Genomic DNA, 12,672 nt, shown 5'->3' with positions numbered 1-12,672 from the left:
TAGCCAGGAAGAAAATAAGCTTTGGGAATATGACAAGGCGCAGTGCGGTTAATCCTTGAGTCGCCCGCACGGATGAAGAGGTGAAGCACTTAAAGAGTGATGGAGTGTCTGCCCCACGGCATCTTGGGATGGGTGGGTGGAGAGGCCATTTATATTTAGGCCGTGTCAAGAGAGGACAGACGGAACAGAGTCTTTAAATATCCCACACATGCACACACATGCACACACACACATCACTCCACCCCTCACATCTCTGCCTCAGTGTCGGGCCACAGGCTCACGAGGTCTGTATGGGGGGGGGGGGGGGGGGGGGGGGGGGGGGGGTGACACAGAGGCCGGCTTTTTCACTAGCATCACAGTTTGCTATGGCAAATGAGTGGGGGGGGGGGGGGGGGGGGTAGCTGAGCTGCAGATCAAGTTTAGTCCTATTTTGGTTTGAGAGAGGTGGGGGCGGAGGAAAAGCTGGGTTTGCTATTCTGTGCCCTTTAACTTCCTGTATCTTAGGAATGTCGTGCCAGTGAGCATCATGGCAAATTGATTGCTGGCTAAGGAAGACTTACTTTGTATGTAGTGTGTGCAGAATGCAAGAATGAATGAAAGGATATGAATGACAAGTCTGTGTATCACCCCAGAACCGTGTGTCACCCCAGAGTCTGTGTGTCACCCCAGAGTCCTGCATCACCCTGAGTCTGTGTGTCACCCTAGTCTGTGTGTCACCCCAGAGTCTGTGTGTCACCCCAGAGTCCTGCATCACCCCGAGTCTGTGTGTCACCCTAGAGTCTGTGTCACCCCAGAGTCTGTGTATCACCCCCAAGTCTTTGTATCACCCCAAAGTCTGTGTGTCACCCCAGAGTCTGTCACCCCAGAGTATGTGTATCACCCCCAAGTCTCTGTATCACCCCCAAGTCTCTGTATCACCCCATATTCTGTGTGTCACTCCTGAGTCTGTATATCACCCAAAGTCTGTGTGTCACCCCTGAGTCTGTATATCACCCCTGAGTCTGTATATCACCCCAGAGTCTGTATATCACCCCTGAGTCTGTATATCACCCAAAGTCTGTTTATGGCACCAGGGTGAAAACTAACAGCATAACGTAGAGTCGTTTTGCCAGGCGCCTTCCGGTGACCCTTGCCCCCGGCGTTTGTCCGGCCGCAGCTGACTGAACGGACCTGCCGTGTTGAAACCAGTCCGTGTGACCTCTGTGCTGCACCTGGCTTCCCAGAAGCTCCTGCGTGAGGTGATCGTGATGGGAATCTAAAGGCCTGTCACAGCCCCACATAACTAGGATAGCTGCAACAGTCGTGCATCTGTGCTATAGTGCTGCTGTGTGTGTGTGTGTGTGTGTGTGTGTGTGTGTGTGTGTGTGTGTGTGTGTGTGTGTGTGTGTGTGTGTGTGAGGAATGTTGTGCACATTCGTCTGTTCTCTCCCCACAGCTCTTATGTGCCCTGACTCCTTCAAACATTTTAATCTAATGATAGTTTTGCATTGTGGCCATATAAAGTCTCCACTGGGCTTACAATCATTTATAGTGAGATATATTGTGGGATTTTAATTCATATTACTAGGCAGGGCTCATAGGTTATACCCACAAAAATCTTAACATATGGTGTATTATACAATTATTATATCTTGGACATACATATATAGTTTGAGTCTATGTTGTCATGCATGTGTCAGTGTATGTATCAGTCTATGTATCTGGTTCTGACCACAGGACTGCTGTTGGTCGAATAGTTTTCAGCGCCAGAATCGTTTTTGCAGTGACACTGTCGGGTTGAGGATTCACTAGCACTGCTGCGTCAGGTAAATGTGGGCCATGGACTAAGAATGGCCTACGGTCCATATCCGTTCAGTAGTGGTCCCGTGACCGGAACCTGTGTCTACCTAATAAAGAGGCCAGTGAGTGTTTCTATGCCTCAATATAGTTGGACGTTCTGTGGCCGTTTGTAAACCTGAATTTAGACCTTTAACTGTTCCAAGCAAAACGTAAACGCGCTTCCTTCTGCGCGAGATGCGACGTGTGACGCATACGTCAAAGGGGTTATGAAAGTGTGTTTTATGATTACTGTACACCAGAAACATGAAAAGCGTCATGGTTTACAGCTTAGTACTTGGTACGTGTTTTTGGGGGGGCTTAAAACGTTATTATTAAGGGCATGATAGTACATGTGTACGTCTTATCAAGCATAGTTATTGCAGCAAGCATGAAAGTTAACAATGGCGTGTGTTAGCATTTAACCTCCAGGTCTAATGACCCGCTGTGATAAAGCTATATAAAATTCGGGGACGGCCAAGCCAAATCTTTCGCCACATGTTTTTAGTAAGCTACTTTAGAATTGATATTTTAAATCACCAATTAATTCATATGAAAAGTGGTTTGCGCAAAAGAATGCGCGTTTGAACGTGTTCCGCTTATGGATTTGCGCTTGTTGCACACACGAACAGGAGAACATATGTAATGATTTAAACTTCAAACTACAAGTGACATATGAAATGATCGTTAATGGTTTCAGGCAATTCATTCTTGTGATTGTGCGTTATTCTCATTTAGATCCCCCCCCCCCCCCATGGTCCAGTTCAAGAGGAGTTCGGTGTTTAGTAGCTACTAGGTCCTTTGAGCAACAATACAGCATTTTCTCACCTGACATAGTGGTCCCACATGATCAGACGGAAAGTAAAGGATGATATTCAGCCGCTAGGTCACTATCATTTAGATGGAAACTCCATGAACCGTATTGTGTCTTTACGTTGCTTCAGGTGTATAGGGAAAAAGGGCAGATATAATCCTTTTGGGATATCTTGTGGTCAAACCAATATAGACCATCTTCGTTTTAATCGCACAAGAGGCAAAGATCAGTGCCGCTCTGGATACCTAGATTCATAAAATGAAATAATTTCAAAGTGTAGAAGCATTAGTGTGACGTCGGGCGCATCATATGGGGAATTTTATTCAACAGCTCAAACGTGTTTAGGAATACAACCAGGACCGTCAAGGCATCGTGGTCATTTTTTTATTTCCAATAACGTTTTCTACTTCTTTCTACAACAGCCGACAGCGTCCAAACGTTGTGGCGGCAATGTGCTCGTGATCACACAATCAAACCATCAAGTAATGTTTTATACTTACTTTAGCCTAAACTGTATCTTAGTATCCCGGCGAAGGGTAGTCTCTTGAGCCAAACAGTCCAGACGGATTCGCCTCTCTTATACACCCTAACTGAAGGGGCGTTGCCGGGTTTATTCTGGGAAGCGTCGGCTTACACGTTAATATTAGACTCGCCATGCCTCGTGTATCCTTGCCCTATTTGGCAAGAGCCGGACCCCGGCCAATCAAGACGACATGTTAGGCGGGACATATTCGTTCCTTTGCCCTTATCGTCATTCAGCAAGATATTTCGGTGCTAGTTCAATGCCACGGGACGAATCCGCCGCCTCCTGTGCAATTTTAAGCCTCTATCGCAGGGGTTTTCCTCTAATTAGCAGCTTGACTGCGAGCTCAAATTCGTTTTGCAGGCCCGTTTCACGTACATAGAAAATCTCAGATCGATTTGAACACGTCCTCAAGACAAACTGTTTAGTGCTCAGTTTAGCATATAACTTATAGACACCCGTCTATATAAGCTATAAATCTGGAATATATATATATATATATATATATATTTATTTATTTATTTGTTTTTTTATTTTTATTTTTTTTCCAAGTTCTTGGAAAGACGTGGGTTTATAATCTGCAGCGTTACATATAGGTTTCTTTTAGCTTGTATCTACCAAGGTTTCTTATATGTTGATTCAGATTTTCTGCAGATTTTCTTGCTGTGTTCGTTGGCCATTTATTAAGCTTGTTGAGAGCAATAGGCGTAGGATATCCTATCAGGCGTCCTTTTCTCGCTTAGTAAACCTACACCGCCACCTTGTGGGTAAATATAGTAATATATAAGTGTTTCTTTCTTTTTACTGTCATAATCGTGTTTCGGCAGACGTGTTGAATGACACGTCTGCCGACAAAGTAAAAGCGACAGTTTGTATAGTGCAAATCACACATTTCTTCCTCAGCTGCGGATATTGTAAACCTAGTATTTTTCTGTAGGTATATTTTATTTTAAAGTGTCACACAGTTTAAGATTAATTTAAAAAGTGGCTTCAAACAGTGGGGTACTGTTTACATATTTAAAAAACACACCTTCAACATTTGTTTATTTATTTATTTATTTGGGCTCAGGGCATGTTCGTTCTCTATTCGTTCTCAGATAAAATTGGTCTTCGGTCTTTGCAATAAATGTTGATTTTAGTTGGAATATGGGTGGAGGTGTAGCTGTGTGATACAGACCAAAGCGGAGATGAAAGACTTTATGATTGCTTGGCAGACGAATTACGTCACCGTCAGAAAATTCGACTGTTCACAGGCGGTAGAGATGCCAGAGACGGTCACTTTGGGTACATGTGACCTAAAATGTCGCTTGTGCTCAAAGTTTGCCTCGGGTCAATACAATTGTGGACCTTAATAATAACGTGTGTGAGTGAGAAAGGAAAGGAGAGAGTTAACTTAGTTTTCCGCCGAAATGAACTCGGTCTGTGCATGCGCGTGTAAACTCTCTCATTTTGATAAATGACAGGCCGACAGTCCTCCTCTACCTTTCAAGTATTTCCCCGAGGAAATTCAGACTATGCCGCTAACGCGCTCCAGAAGACTGAGAGTGCGCAGCAGAATTAGACATCACTTTGGACAGACGCGAATTTTGCTGGAACAGCTGTAATTCTGAATTAACTTAATCGGAAACGCTGTTGAATTTCACGTTTTGTCGCTTTGGTGTAAGATGGCGATTGGTAGAATTGTGCTTTTATACGTGCTTCCGGGACTGGTTAATATTATTAATGGACAACAGACACGGGACCATGGCCCCTGGAGGCAGAGGATTCGGTGGGAGAATAACGGGCAGGTGTACAGTTTACTGAGCACAGGATCCGAGTACCACGCGCCCCTACAGTCCAGGAGGGAGTCCAGGGTTTACCTGAGCAGCCGGAATGAAGGAGCGAGACACGTCTCATCTGGAGTACTCGACAGCACACGCGTCCGTGTAGCCACGTCGATTTCAAATGATGGGAGAGCCACTTACAGAGTCCAGGACGCGGCGTCAGCAAACCAGACGCCTGACAGTAGGCGGTATTTGGTGGTGCACGGCCGCGCAACCGGTGCCAGGCAAGCCGGGCAGGTCGCGCCTCTGCGTCGGGGACTCACGGGTCCCCCGGGCGCGCGCCGTTACACCCTTGAATACGAGTCCAACTCAAACGTTACAAATATAGGGGTTCCGTCTGATTATTCCGGTAGCGGGGTCCCTAGAAGAGGGAACTTTACCCCGATCCTGGGAGACAGCAACGGCAGGAGAGGTCCTGGATCACCCGGGGCCGGTAACCAAGAACCGCGCCAGGGGACCGCAGCATCCGTGAACAGGGAGACTGCGCGTGTGGAGAACTTAAGCGCACCTCAGCGAGCAGCGAGTGCGAGTGACATCTCCTCGCCGCCCGGTTCAAACGTGCCAGGCGAGGAAGGGGTGACACAGGACGACATGGTCAACGACGATCCCCGGAACCCGTTGAAAAACCACAGAAACGCGGTGTTCTACAACGTCTATCCGTCCACCGGACGAGCTGTGGCGCGCACTCGCCGCCCTCCTCCTGGAACTGGGTATGGCACAAGATATTTCCACAACGGTGAGCTGTGCGACGGGAGAGCATTACGAACGTGAAGTACTTTTAGACGGTTTAAAAAAACAAAGCTTTGACGTAGGCGCTTTGTGCGTCTTTCTCTGTAGGCCTTCCGGATCTAGTTCCGGACGCGTATTCCATTCAGGCGGGCTCCTACATCCAGCGCATGCAGATGTACGCACTACGATGCGCGGCTGAAGAGAACTGCCTCGCGCGGTAGGTATTTATGAAGCTTATCATTCAATTGATTCAGTTAATTTCTCCTGATTTTGGAATAACATATTACAAAAATTACGTTTATGAAATGTGGTCAAATATGCTTGGATTTTTGGAGACCTTAAAGCCAGAATAGGCTATACATTACCAAAACCAGTCTATTATCAAGTTATGCTAAAACATGTAACAATTATGTACAGATTTCCCCTGATCAGCAGACCACATACTTCTGCGAGATGAAACTCTGCTGTGTTTCAGTCCATCTGTGCGTCCCTGTGTTCATGTCATCTTTAGTGGTCTTGTATGTTCTTTCTAAGGTCAGCATATAGACCATCAGTACGAGACCTGGACTACAGGGTCCTTCTTCGCTTCCCTCAGAAGGTCCGAAACATGGGAACCGCAGACTTCCTGCCCGTCAAACCCAGACACCAGTGGGAGTGGCACAGTTGTCACCAGTGAGTGTTCGGCCGTGGTGCTGGTTTGATGTTGGTTTGATGTGGAGTGCTGGTCACTTCCATCTTCGGGGTTGATGTAACAGCTACTTAATTTCTCTCTCTCTCCTCTCTATCTCCCTCTCTCTCACTCCACCTCTCTCTCTGTGTCTTCCTCTCTCACGTTTGTCATCTTCGTGCCACAGGCACTACCACAGCATGGATGCTTTCAGTAATTATGACCTGTTGGACGTAACCAGTGGACAAAAAGTGGCAGAGGGACACAAAGCCAGCTTCTGTCTGGAGGACACTGGCTGTGACCCAGGCTTCCGCCGTCGCTACGCCTGCACTGTACACACACAGGTACACACACACACACAGGCACACACACACACACACACACACACACACAGACACACAAACACACACACACACCAATATCATGCCAACTATCACGTCTGGGTTGTTTACGTGTTTGCTATTTGGGACATTCATATTGTGAGTACTTGTTTGTGATTTTATGTGCTGTAGGGATTGAGTCCTGGTTGCCATGACACCTATGCTGCAAACATTGACTGCCAGTGGATCGACATCACGGACGTTCCCCCGGGGAATTATATCCTTAAGGTGAGAAAAGCTTCATTGAAATATGGTAATTGTACACTTCAAACGTTGAAATAAATGTCATTTCCATTCTTTTGATGTAGGTCACAGTTAACCCGAATTTCCTCGTCCCCGAGTCTGACTTCTCCAACAACGTGGTCCGTTGTGAGATCTTCTACAGTGGCCATCACGTCCAGACTCGAAACTGCAGGATAACCAGGTAAATAAAAAGGATTACAATCCATTTTAAATGTATTACACTTAAATTCTTAGGTACTTAGATAAGTTTAAACATGTTATTATGATTATGATTATGATTATTAATATTATTATTACACCTAAAGGAATACATCACTAATGTTGCCTTTTATTTTCACAGGAACTAAAACGACAGAGCATAATAGATGTTCCAGCGTGTTGTTCTTTGTTGTTCGTGGTGGACTATCCGACGTGTGTATTGTGCATTGCAAGTTTGTGTGGTACCCGTGCAATTGAACGAAAAACTTGAAACGTTCCCATTGGCTGTTGGAATATCTCGTCATAAAAACGTACTGTATCTGTTTTTAGATTACTTTGATTTCTTGACCCTGTGCGATTAATTAAGCAGGAAACTCCATTGTTTTCATCTGCTTTTCTAGTGTGAGTGCCTTCTTTTGGTCAAAATATTTTTTCTTTTTATCATGTCCAGTACAACTGAAACATTTGCAGTAGTATAGAACTGTTATTTTTATTTAAGATGTATTATTAAAAAATGTGCTTTTTAATGTGATTTTATTACTGTATATAGCCAATTGCTTTAGAATTATTAGTATTTATTATATATAAAGTTGTAAGGATATGAAGTACTTTTAAGAAAATGAAGACTAAGGCACCAAAGTCTATTTTTTGTATAATTTCTAGAGTTTAAGTAGACCTTTCACTACAGATCCTCCACATATGAGCAAATGAACCCACATGTTCTCTGAAAGTTTTATACCGCCGTGCGTGAGTCTGAACGCACCATTCTGAGTGCTTCCTTTGTGTGCTGCCATGATTATACAAGAGAACTTCCCCAGTCAAGGATGCTTGGCTCAACATGCAATAAACATAACCCAGAAAGAATGTAATACTGAAATGAACTGTGTTTCTTGGTTACGCTCTCTTGACAATAAATCACGAATACTCTCCACAAAAATGTCTGTTTTGTCTATTTGAATGAACTCTCGAGTGAAGCTATGGTTTAATAGAAGGTTGAGTCTAAAGCACTTTAGGTAGAGACCGATGGCAAATGTTTTATTTGTTCAACAATATCCAAACACTGTTTGACTTTATTAGATCTGACAACAGATCTTGAGGAATTTGGGGTATTTTTTGAATTTGCTATATACAGATGTGTCTAAGCAGCTTGTTTTTTTCTCTCATTTTGACAGTGGAGCACTTAAGTATACACTTAGTATAATTTTTTTTATGATATCACAGGTAGAACCACAAAAATGCATGCTTAATATCTTTGAAATCTTTACTGGATTAGCTAACGGGCCCTCATTCTGTTATTTCTTCACCTGGTGAATGATGAATGAAGATTGAATCTTTCCTGCAGTCACTGTAATGTTAAATTGTTCCATAGCCATGAACTAGCAAACATTCTTCTGGGTTACAGGTTGGGTACAAAAATACAAAAAGAAACTAAGTAAAGAAGAAAGAAAGACTTCTAGAGACTTTCATTACCAGGGCGCCCCTAAATATCACCACACCTCAATAAAACGTGACTCTCGTGCCTAAAATAAGAATCTGAAGAAAGAATCCCAAACGACTTTAAAAGGATCCAGTTGGCAGTATCTGCTGACAGTTATACCACATGTCCCATGGTGCCACTCATCAGTCATTTGGGTGACTGGTTAGTACAGAATACATCTAAAATGAATTGGGCAATAGTTAACTCAATAAACCTGTGCAGTTTTTAGGATTTTATCTATGAACATCTTTGTTTAGGACAGCCTATAATGGGTTCTGTGTTTTGGGAGCCTGAACATTGACCTGATCAGAATCTGCATAAATTGCAGCAATTTAATAAATTGCTGATCTGGAGGGGAGCCGGAGGCTGTCTGTCTGTGTACAGCCAGGTCTGCAAGAGGACCTCTGGCTGTCTGTTTGTTCACAGCGGCTTGTGAAGACTGAGCTGGAATGGCTATTACACCCCCACCACCACCATCCCCACCATCACCATCCCACTGTGTGTCTGCTATTGCAGCTTGACGGACATACTTGCGTACACGTACTCCCTCCGTGAACACAAGTCACATCCCGTGCAGTCACAAAAATAGTGCGTCTTATCCAGGATTTGGGGTTCACGAGTGGCCTGGCCAGCATAACACTGAACCTCCTGTTAAACAGAGTGATTAATCATTTCATCAAGCTAGTTTTGGTCGCTAGAGGAATCCATCTTTCGGGAGAAAGCGCGCGAGGAGAGGAAGTGAACCCAAATGTGAGCCTAACGAATGAGCAAAGGCGCGCGAGCGGCGCGAGGTTTATTCTGGCCAGCTGGGAGTGAATCACTCTGCCAGTACAGCTTCCTTCTGTTTTTAAAAGTGTCTGGAAAATCCCCCTTTCCCCTTCTCTCTGCTCCCTGCTCCATTATTGTCTGTCTGGGTATTCTCGTCTAATATTGACTCGGCACTTGGTGAACGCGTCAGTTCTCTCTCTCCCCGCTGTTTACGGTTAATACCGGTTCACGATGCAAGGGAGCAAAAAAAAAGAAAGACATTTTTATTCTTATTCCATTTTCCCTTCACGTCAGCAAAGAGGCACGCAAAGGGTAATTTACAACAGCGTGCACTTGTAGCACGGCCTCCTAAACAGTGAGTTTAGTTTGGAAGACAAGGGCGCAGTTCAGTGCGCTGCCGCGCGCGCGTCAAGGGGCTGCAGACGGTGAGCGCCTCTCAAATATGTCACGGAGGGGAGAAGAAGGGGCCTGTTTGTCCAGCTGCCTGCGCGCGAGTACAGTGCTCGAGCGAAAGTGTCTGGCATGGCGTCTGCTCCATATCCTTAATGCACCATACGGCACGTACACACGTGTACAACATCGTTCTTTTTAGCCGGCCAATCACAAAAAAACACATTACAAGGTGCGTGTCCCCCCAACAAAAACCACAAACGAATTCATGTAAACAGGGACTTAAGTGGACACTTAACATAAAAGTAAGATGCCATAAGTCACGAATGGAAACATATGAAGACTGTAATATTGAAATAGCCTACAACGTGACTCCGGTGCCGTTTTACAACGGCATGTGGTAATTTCAGTTTGCTTGTTGATTCATTACAAAACGCGTGCGTGCGCGTGCGTGCGTGCGTGCGCGTGTGTGCGTGCGTGCGTGCGTGTGTGTGCGCGCGCGATTTTGTGTGAGTGTGTTTGATATTGCGTACACCCGCGTCAAGCCCCACGGTACTCCGTCGTACGCACGGAGCAGAGAAATTCCTCAGCCGCTGGACGAGCGTGAAACAGCAGAGGAAGGGAACGAGTATTACACGGTATTACACGGCAGGGGGATGGAAAACCGGCGGCAGCTTACAGTAGCCACAACATCCGCAAGAGAGGGAACCAGCTCGCACAGGCTGCGTATACACCTGGCAGACACCACGTCTAACATACATCGTCAGCGTTGGCACACTGTGAACTGCGTGTTCTGTCCCTATAAACGCAGCAGAGTTCATCGCGTGGGGTCAGCGGCTCTCTGCACCCGCCACAGAACGGGAAAAGCTACACAGTTTGTGTTTTACATTACCTAATTGGAGAAAGTCTGTAATTTTATGCTAAAGAAAAATAAAATACAAAATGTAATTGATTTATGAGCTCTGGTCATAAAGCTGTGCGTGACTGGCAAGCAGGAAGATTTCCTACGTCCATAAAACTTATTGCTTTTCCTTTCTTCAGAGAAAGAGAAAGGATTTGTGTTTTAAACGGTTCTCACTTCTCACAGACAGACATTACACTCTAAAATCCCCCAAATGGGTTGTAAACTAATCGAATAAAGCATTCACATTTTTCCTGTTCTGGTCAAATTGTGGTCACAGGCAGGAAGCTGGTATGTGCCCCAACAGCATTTCCACAGGTATGACACGAAAATATTTATGGTTTTCTGGAAAGACATCAACTGGACATCCTGCCAAAGACAAATACCTGTTGTATAAGACTGTTTGTGGTGTGTGTGTGTGTGTGTGTGTGTGTGTGTGTGTGTGTGTGTGTGTGTGTGTGTGTGTGTGTGTGTGTGTGTGTGTGTGTGTGTGTGTGTGTGTGATTTTATAGGTGATACTCCCATACTGACACTCACCATCAAACATAATATGGTTTTGTTTTTTTTTCATTCAGTCATTCCTGTGTGCAGTCACTATGGACATCATATGAGCACATGAAGGCTGTTGTGTTGCAGTACTAGTGCACACACTTGTGAACGGTTGTGACTCTGCATTGCAAGCTTCAAAGGAAGACAGTGGGGAATGTTGGGTAATCCTCACACAGGTGGCACATATGACTCCCAGCTGAATGTTGAACTCTGGTTAGGTGACAGGATTAGCATGCGCGCACACACGCACACACACACACACACACACACACACACACACACACACACACACACACACACACACACACACACACCACTCTGAATCTCATACTTTTGCTTCCTTCATCCTCTTCTTCCTCGCCCACTCCAGGCCAACAGGTCTACATGCATTCTCAGCGTGGTGGTGGTGGTGAAGGTGGTGGTGAAAGTGGTGAAGGTGGTGGTGGTGGTGTTGATAGTGGTGGTGGTGGTGTTGATAGTGGTGGTGTTGGTTCTAACATCTTCTCCAAGAGGATGAAACGAAGCAGGAAGAAGAAAAGGAGAACGGAAATGAAGGTTAGGGTCGAGCTTGGTGAGACTATACGGACACGGCAGGAATGACCTGGGATGCCATCAGAAGGGGGACAGACAGCAGGCCGGCTGGGGAGTGTGTGGGCATGGTGGCTCCAGGGTCTTACCTAAGGACTGAGGTAAGAGTCCGGCCTTGTTCGGCGTTAGCCTGCGCTAACCAGCTCCGCCACTGAATCACATCCTCCTCCTTCAGCTTTACAATAATAAACAGAAGGGGGTGGAGATCCTGTCGACATTAGGACTGTGTTTGCTCCCATACAAGACAAGCTTTCCTTTCTGTTTCTCGGGGGACAAGGACTTGGTTACGCAAGCTCAAAGTGTATAGCACAGTGTGAGCACAGCCGTTACCTCCTCTCTGACCTAGCGCTCAAAATCAGAATATCAAACGACCTTTTGGCAGACTTTGTTTTTGTTTAATGTCATAAAACTATAGGTTTGCGATCAAAAAGCATAAATTTACGGCCAAAACCCAAACATTTTCCATTTTTTCTAGAGGGTTTGCTTTGGAAACGTAACAAATATAGGCACGGCCCATTTAGTTTGAACCTCTGGGCTGGGGTCCTCGCGCATATGTTCTGAGCGCGCGGAGGAGTAAGACTAAATGAAAACACATCCTGTTAATTAATCACCACATTATTCATATACCAAGGTATGACAAGACTGTATGAACCGAGACGAGGCATAAAAAGCGCCCCAGACTAATAATAAACTCGTGTAAATGACCCGGGGTTCCGCTCTAGGTAGAGCTGTCGAGCGCGTGTCCGCACGACGGGAACGAGCGCCGCGATTGAGTGAGTCACGTGGTCTCCATTCACCATTTGGCGA

At 45.4% G+C, this 12,672-nt stretch overlaps 2 protein-coding genes across 3 annotated transcripts in view; one reads left to right on the top strand and one right to left on the bottom strand.

Moving 5' to 3' along the window:
• Window positions 1-3,225, bottom strand: part of cplx4c (complexin 4c) — a 29,678-nt gene extending 26,453 nt beyond the window's left edge. For both annotated transcript variants that reach the window (XM_076991357.1, XM_076991358.1), the window contains exons 1-2: window positions 3,130-3,225; window positions 2,644-2,874 (exon numbers count right to left, since the gene is read on the bottom strand). The gene's annotated coding sequence lies outside the window, so the exon portion shown is untranslated. The remainder of the gene's footprint in view (window positions 1-2,643; window positions 2,875-3,129) is intronic.
• Window positions 3,226-4,444: 1,219 nt separating this feature from the next.
• On the top strand, window positions 4,445-8,114 carry loxl5b (lysyl oxidase-like 5b). Its single transcript, XM_076991396.1, has 7 exons — window positions 4,445-5,711; window positions 5,813-5,921; window positions 6,239-6,376; window positions 6,559-6,715; window positions 6,884-6,979; window positions 7,060-7,175; window positions 7,335-8,114. Exons 1-7 carry the CDS (start codon window positions 4,817-4,819, stop codon window positions 7,339-7,341), a joined length of 1,518 nt encoding a protein of 505 aa, XP_076847511.1. The 5' UTR covers window positions 4,445-4,816; the 3' UTR covers window positions 7,342-8,114.
• The last annotated feature ends 4,558 nt before the right edge of the window (window positions 8,115-12,672 follow it).

Source organism: Brachyhypopomus gauderio, unplaced genomic scaffold, assembly GCF_052324685.1.
Source record: "Brachyhypopomus gauderio isolate BG-103 unplaced genomic scaffold, BGAUD_0.2 sc82, whole genome shotgun sequence".
In the NCBI taxonomy this organism is placed as follows: domain Eukaryota; kingdom Metazoa; phylum Chordata; class Actinopteri; order Gymnotiformes; family Hypopomidae; genus Brachyhypopomus; species Brachyhypopomus gauderio.
The sequence above is the reverse complement of the archived record's forward strand: the minus strand, read 5'-3'. Positions and strand labels throughout refer to the sequence as shown.

Excerpts from the sequence above, each read along its gene's own strand:
- loxl5b (XM_076991396.1), top strand. The coding sequence starts at position 4,817 with ATGGCGATTGGTAGAATTGTGCTTTTATACGTGCTTCCGGGACTGGTT. Across the intron at positions 5,712-5,812 it reads CACAAGATATTTCCACAACG|GCCTTCCGGATCTAGTTCCG; the intron begins GTGAGCTGTGCG and ends CTTTCTCTGTAG. Across the intron at positions 6,980-7,059 it reads CGGGGAATTATATCCTTAAG|GTCACAGTTAACCCGAATTT; the intron begins GTGAGAAAAGCT and ends CTTTTGATGTAG.